This window comes from Berghia stephanieae, chromosome 12, assembly GCF_034508935.2.
Source record: "Berghia stephanieae isolate SIO BIC M18660-M18661 chromosome 12, UCSD_Bste_1.3, whole genome shotgun sequence".
Taxonomy (NCBI): domain Eukaryota; kingdom Metazoa; phylum Mollusca; class Gastropoda; order Nudibranchia; family Aeolidiidae; genus Berghia; species Berghia stephanieae.
The window spans coordinates 15,599,393-15,606,892 of record NC_088371.1 but is presented as its reverse complement, the minus strand read 5'-3'; the positions used below and the strand labels follow the sequence as shown (position 1 = coordinate 15,606,892).

The 7,500-nt window shown below is 36.3% G+C and overlaps 1 protein-coding gene across 9 annotated transcripts in view; it reads left to right on the top strand.

Annotated features, from left to right (window-relative positions):
• The window catches only part of LOC144958378 (semaphorin-5A-like), a 272,714-nt gene that overhangs the window by 235,310 nt on the left and 29,904 nt on the right, over nucleotides 1–7,500 (top strand). For all 9 annotated transcript variants that reach the window (XM_078890352.1, XM_078890351.1, XM_078890356.1 and 6 more), the window contains one exon: nucleotides 2,397–2,501. In XM_078890352.1, coding sequence (XP_078746478.1) covers nucleotides 2,397–2,501 — 105 coding nt within the window. The remainder of the gene's footprint in view (nucleotides 1–2,396; nucleotides 2,502–7,500) is intronic.

Genomic DNA, 7,500 nt, shown 5'->3' with positions numbered 1-7,500 from the left:
ATTCTCTATTGTCATCTAGCACTTTTCTACTCACTTCATTTCTTGTTATTATAAGTGTCTGTCCATTCCCTTTTATGACTTGGTAATTTAATTGGCTACGTGTTCATAAAGATAGTATGAAATTGACGTCATTCAGGTCTTTATTATTGTTTTTATTGTTTTTGTTTTTTTGTTTTTTTTTCTGCCTTTCACGTTTATGAGTAATTCTCACTAAACTGTATTAACCAGGCTATAACATTCAAGGTTACACACAGTTTTGTGAGTTGGTCCGTTATACTTCCGGATGGCAATGTTGTGAGTTTCTTAGCCAAACGCATGCTATCTATATTATGGGTCACGTGGTGTCTGTGGGGGCAGACGTATAGATAGTATGCGCTTGGCGAAGAAGCTCATAACATTGCCATCCGGAAGTAGAACGACCAACACACAAAACTGTGTGTAACCATGAACGTTTATAGTCGGGTTAATACAGTTCAGTGAGCATAACTCATAAACGCGGATGGCAAAAAAACAATAACAAAGACCTGAGTGACGTCATTTTCAAACTATCTATATATAATGTCACGCTTTGTTACAAAGCCAAGTAGTGATTGGCATTAGCGAGTTAACGATTACGGTCTAAGCCGACAACAATCGACCAACGACGCGAAGGAAAACCAAGAACTGTCCAAAGACTCTGAGGATAGATCTTCGATTTCTTCCACGTCGATCGTTGTAGGCTGGGAACGTAACCGTTAACGTGCTATTGTAAGAAATCATGTGGATCGCAATGTCTCCCAAACTCTGAACCCAATAGGGTGTTCTCGGATATGTCATCTTGCGTTACGTCAATAGGATTCAATAGTCTGATGTCACTTCCGCCCAGCAACGAGCAGCTTGGTTCTAAACAAATAAAACCGGTAATTTTTATTCGTCATGCTGGTCAAAACATGATCAGATTTATAATGTTTTTTCTCCTCTGGATACACGTGTATGCTCATCGGAGAAGTATTTCGATAGTTTAGAACCAGTTACTAAGTTACTATGCGTCGTTATGAGGGAAGTGACGTCACAACTGTTGAAGCCTATTTCTCCACTCGTCTCAGATTTTTATGAGTACCTTTTGCAGGAAAAGTGTCGATACAAAAAAAAAAAAAAGTGAATGTAAGCCTAATATACGAATATAAAGTCAAGTTTTTATAATTCTTTCTTTCTTATCTCACTCATTCCTAGAGATTTTTTGCTACATTTCAAAATTGGAAAAAAAAATATTAAAAATGAGCATGAACATGGATAGTTTTATTCAACTACTATTAAAATGTAAAAACTAATAACATTAGCTTTGATATAATTTGTCTCCTCCTCTATAATTTGTCTCAGAAAAAAATGTAATAAATAGGCATGAGGTAAACGAAACCCGGTAAACTACGGATATAGTCGGTGTTAGGGTTTTGTGATGCATAGCCATCGCTAACTTATAGCCTGACACTGACCAAAAAATGACGTCAAAATGCCACAAAAAGAAACCAAATCGTGAGTTGTATTCAATAGTTCAACAAATGGGATCACCAATTGTTTCCGTGAGCACTACAACAACGAGAACTCACTAGGCTGTGCAATAAAACAAATAATGACGTCAAAATGCCAGTCTTTTTGGGTTTCAGTGTCTGGCTATAACTTAACGATGGCTGCGGTTAAAGAGACACGACCTCTTTCTGTCAGCGGCTCATTGTGACCCTCCGTCTCAAAACGGTATTATGTCGGGATGATTCAGACCCCAGAAAGTGAATTTAGAGATGGAATGATGAGAAATTGGACCTTAAAAGTTTGTGTAAAGCAAGAAATAGTATTTTTACTCCAGCATGACGTAGAGAAATTAAACCCAAGTTTTATATTTGTGGCAATGAATTCAATTTTCCTAACAGAGTGTATCCCGACATAATACCGCTTTGAGACGGCGGGTCACATTCACAATTGAATTTGGTGGACATTCAAGATGAAGAGTATTTTTCAATGGCTAAAACTGGCTTAAGATTTGGACCTTCAGGTCATGTACCATTACTTTGAAACGGACTCCTCTTTGATCCGCTCACAACTTCTCTGATTAGGTTCATAAATTTGTCAAATTTTATTAAAAAACAAAACCAAAGAAAACAAACAAAAATATTCCCGTTAAAAAGCAACAAACAAAAAGAAAATCAAAACAAACAAAAACATAACCAACCCCCCCCCCCCCCCCCCCCCCCCCAAGAAAGAAAAAAAAAGTAAAAAAACAAAAGAAAAAAAACAACAAGACATAACAAAATAAAACAAAACAAAAACAAACAAAAAACAAAAACAAAAAAAAAACAACAAAATCCATGAAAATAAACATATCTATCTATACGAATAACGCATAATTTTTTTCCCTCTTGCAGGAATCATGCCACAACTTCATCCGAGTTCTCATCCTTCTCGACGACCAACGACAAGTGTTCACCTGTGGAACGAATGCCTTTAACCCCACCTGTACTTGGAGAAATGTAAGTTGGTCCAAATTTACTTTTAGCTATGCCAACACCCCAATGAAACAGTAACACACCTCTTGCTTGAATGTCAACCTCTTGAAGACCTGAGATGCATATTCCCCTTCTTCTTCTTCTTCTTCTTCTTCTTCTTCTTCTTCTTCTTCTTCTTCTTCTTCTTCTTCTTCTTCTTCTTCTTCTTCTTCTTCTTCTTCTTCTTCTTCTTTCAGCTCATCCCGCATTTTGCAGGGTTGCCATAATGAATGTCACATCTCCATGCATGACTTATATCATATTTTTCTGTTGACAAACGTCAATGGGACGGATAAAAGAAAAAGGATTTCGCCCATATTGATTTATTTCATGAATTATCAAAATCCGCGAGGAAATGTTATGACACAGGCCTAGCTCGTGCCGCTTAAGTTAAACATATACAATTTAATTTGTGCTAATTTTGCAGGTTGGGGGTCCCGATAACTCAATTTCTGGAGCACTCGCTTCAAAATCAAAGTGAGCCTGATCGATCCTGGGTACAGTCGAAATTTTTTCCTGACCTTCATGTCCACCCATCAGTAATTGGGTAGCTGTGTTTGTTAGATCTAGCAACCTCAATAAATGATTGATCATTATGCCCTATCAGATTTTTATAAATGACAATCATTTTGAGTCAACAGTTAATAAAATTACCCTTAATTTTTAAAAAAAATGATATGAAAGTTGCTCGTACATCAAACTGTAGAAAATACTTTTATGACTCTTAAATTTGCCAGTAAATCTGTGCTTCTTGGTAAACAAAATTAAGTTTGCTGTACGAACAATGTTGGCCCCCAACGCTGTTTTTATAAAAGAGTGTATTTTTAATGGTAGAAAAGCAACAAATAACATGAAAAATGACCTGGTTGAAAGAAAGTCTGTATTTTTTTCTCCAATAATAGCGAAGTAAAGTCATGACGTCACACTCTCTACTTTTCCGGTTCCAAATTCCTTAGACGTATATATTATTATTTGGATTGATGATGGATAGGTCACACGTTACATCAAAAGGGAGTATAACTATCTATTAGCAGGATGTATAGGCATATTCTACGGATAATGGGATGTAACAGAGAGGAAGAATAATATATATTGCCGACCAAGCATATATTTAGACTAGAAAATAAAATGTCATAACTCTGAAAGCAGGAAATCATTTAATCAAGGTAGAATTAAGTCCTCCGGAAGACAGGTTTTATACTTCCAATGAGATTGGAGTCAATAATATGACATCTTCCTTTTATTCCCTATTGCTCGTTATCCTTTATAATATTATAGGTCTCTTTTCTAATCTGTGACTATGTGGTCTTGTGGTATGACGCTCGCTTTTGGATCGGAAGGTCTTGGGTTCGAGCCTCGCTCGGCGCATAGTTGAGTCCTTGGAGAAGGCTCTTTACTCACATTCTCTCACCGCGCTCAGGTATAAAATGAGTACCTGGCCGTTAACAGCGTTGTCTCTGTCCGAAAAAATTATAACATCGCTTAACAGGCGTCATGTCCCGTCCTAAATGTTAACTGTTGCTGTTGGCCAGGGACCCGCTTTGAGCGCATGTATTGGATATTGCTCTATATAAAAGCTCATTTTAAAAAAAGAGTACAGAGTATGGGGTAACTGATTAGGTTTCTGGGTTTTGGAGTTCAGTTCATCGACCGTACCAGGTGTCATAGATCCCGACTAATCGGAAATGAAGTAATAGTTTATAACACAACATTCTAATTAACCGGTTTACGCGGTATGCTTTCGTTCTTTCTTTTTAAATATTCCTTCCGTTCTCCTTTTCTTTCTTTCTTTCTTTCATTCTTTCTCTTTTCTTCTTCTTCTTCTTCTTCTTCTTCTTCTTCTTCTTCTTCTTCTTCTTCTTCTTCTTCTTCTTCTTCTTCTTCTTCTTCTTCTTCTTCTTCTTCTTCTTCTTCTTCTTCTTCTTCTTCTTCTTCTTCTTCTTCTTCTTCTTCTTCTTCTTCTTCTTCTTCTTCTTCTTCTTCTTCTTCTACTCTTCCCTTCCTCCTCATCCTTCTTCCTCCTCTCTTCCTCATCTCCTCCTCCTTCCTCTACATCTACTCTCTCTCTCTCTCTCCTCTCTCTCCTCTCTCTCCTCTCTCCTCTCTTCTGACTCTTTCTCGTTGCTCTCTCTCTCTCTCTCTCTCTCTCTCTCTCTCTCTCTCTCTCTCTCTCTCACTCGCTCGCTCTTGCTCTCTCTCTCTCTATGAGTGAATATATATACATATAGGGGGGTAAAATACATTCTATTACAGCCTATAACAAAATAAATACAAACTTTAATACATCGCCAGCCAGGCAAACGACAGGGAGATATTTGGCATGCAAATGAGCGTAAATAAACAGTCGTACAAAATATTGCTCTGCTCTCTCTCTCTCTCTCTCTCTCTCTCTCTCTCTCTCTCTCTCTCTCTCTCTTACTCTGGACTTCAAGTGATGTATTAATGTTTTCATTGTATTTGTAATTGAAATTGGCTGAAGAAGGGTTTTGAGCCAGAAACATTTCGTGTTTGGGTACTCTCTTGTCTGTTTTTTTTTCGAAGATGTTATAATAATATTCACTTTTGGTCTTTATTTGATAATAATACTCTACTTCTCTTCTAACCAGTCAAACGTAGTAGTAGTAGTGGTGAATGGACGACATCCCTTCCATCTGTTGCTGCTAAATCAAATCCAGGCTGCAGGTTTATCTTCCAAAAAGCAGTTTGTTTTACGTCGGTCTTTTTTATATTTTCAATCGACTTCAGCCGTAGTAAGCTTTTAAGTGGGAAACATTAATATAATGAGAAGGAAAAAAAATGTATATAGATAATACAAGTAGAACTGACATTGAAGATGTAAGGGTGAGTGCATTCTGTTTATATTTTGTTAGCGTGAAAAATAAGGAACAAGAGATAGATAGATAGATAGAATAGAAATAGATAAGAGTAGATGAGAGAGAATGAGAGAGAAGAGAGAGAGATTGTTAGCGTGAAAATAAGGAAAAGAGATAGATTAGATAGTATAGATAGATAGATAGAGAGAGATAGAAGAGAGAGAGAGATGAGAGATGAGAAAGAGAGAGAGAGAAGAAGAGAGAGAGAGAGAGAGAGAGATAAAGAAAAGAAGAGAGAGAGAAGAAAGAGAGAGAGAGAGAGAGAGAGAGAGAGAGAGAGAGAGAGAGAGAGAGAGAGAGAGAGAGAGAGATTAAAACAGACATACATAAATGACTGGTGAAATTTTCAAAACTCAATTGCTAGAGATAGTTATGCCGTATATATATATTTATATATATATATATATATATATATATATATATATATATATATAAATATATATATATATATATATATATATATTTATATAATATTGTGTGTGTGTGTGTGTGTGTGTGTTTGTGTGAGTCCGTGGAGAGGTATGGGTGTATTTATTGTGATCCCCAGAAATGATGTCAGTATAAAACTGTGGGTCAAACGTTATAATATATAATTCAGGCCGATGAGAGATAAAACGTCTGGCATACGATTCATTAAGCACACACGCGACCATCTACATGTCTAGTTGTAAATGGTGCTTAAAATCACTATCTCTCCCTCCCTTCCCTCCTCCCCCCCCCCCATTCCCCCAATTAAAAAAAGCCTGTGGAATCCATTATGACTAGACATATAATATGGCATATATGACCCCTCGTCTCAAAACGGTATTATGTCGGAATGGACAAGATGCTAAAAAGTCAAATAATAGTTAAACTGGTCAAAACTATGAAACGTTTGTATTTAGCACAGCAAAATGTGATGTTCCTTCTCCTCTATAAAGCATATAAATTCAACTTAAACATGATATTTCTGACTACAAATTCCACTTTCAGCATCTTATTTATCCCGACTTAACACCTTTTGGAGACGAGGGGTCACATATATTATTTCAAGATGCCAGACAGTTGTTAGTCAGTCAAATTTTGGTCTCATAATACTACTCATAATAGCGTGCGGCTATGTGGTCTTCTGGTAAGACACTCACTTCAGGATGGGAACCTCTTGGGTTTGAGCCTCACAAGGCGCCTATTTGTGTCCTTGGAAAAGGATATTCTTTCGCCTTACTTATGTATAAAATGAGTACCTTGCCGTTAACAGCGTTGTTTCTGTTGGAAAGAATGAAATATTGCTTATCAAGCGTCATGTCTCGTTTTACATGTTTACATGTAGTTGCTGTTGGTCAGGGGCCCTTTGTAAAGCGCGTTGAGCACGTTTAGTGGATATTGCTCTATATAAAAGCTCGTCTTTGTCCTCACTACTGTAAGTATGGAACAAGTATGTTTCTTGATTTTTGCCCATGTGAGAGGTGCCAGATGTTTTTTAGAAATGCCATTTTAATTTTGGTTACCAAAATTCTAATGCAGTAGTTGGTTGGGAAGGCATAATGGTTTTGAGGTTTATATAGGTTTATCTGAGGTTTGTATAGATAGTTCGAAGATGACGTCACTCAAGCCTTTGTTGTTATATTTTGCCATCCGCGTTTGTGAGTTATTCTCACTGAGCTGTATTAACCAGACTATAAAAGTTCATGGTTACACATAGTCTTGTGTGTTCGTCCGTTATACTTCCGGATGGCAATGTTATGAGCTTATTAGCCAAGCGCATACTATCTATAATGTTGCCTATATTTTAACATGTTTAAAAGCAAAATTCAAACTAAAAATATGTATAAAATAAGTGAAAGATAAAATTGATAAAAAAAATTCCTGGTCCAAATTTTTATTTAGGACGTCTCTTTTATAAAGATTTGTCTTTTAAAAATCAATTTCTGTGAGAAAAAAAAATAAAAATATAAAAGGGTAGAAAAGAAAACATAATTTATCAGCCCAGATCAATGTCTATATACTTTAAATGAAATATTTTTAAAAAGCCCTTTTTTTTTACAAACAATATAGAAAGACAAGATTTGTATCTCTTAAGAGCTAATAGGTTCTAAAAACCTTTTAATGCTCTGTGTAACTTTCATTCATCG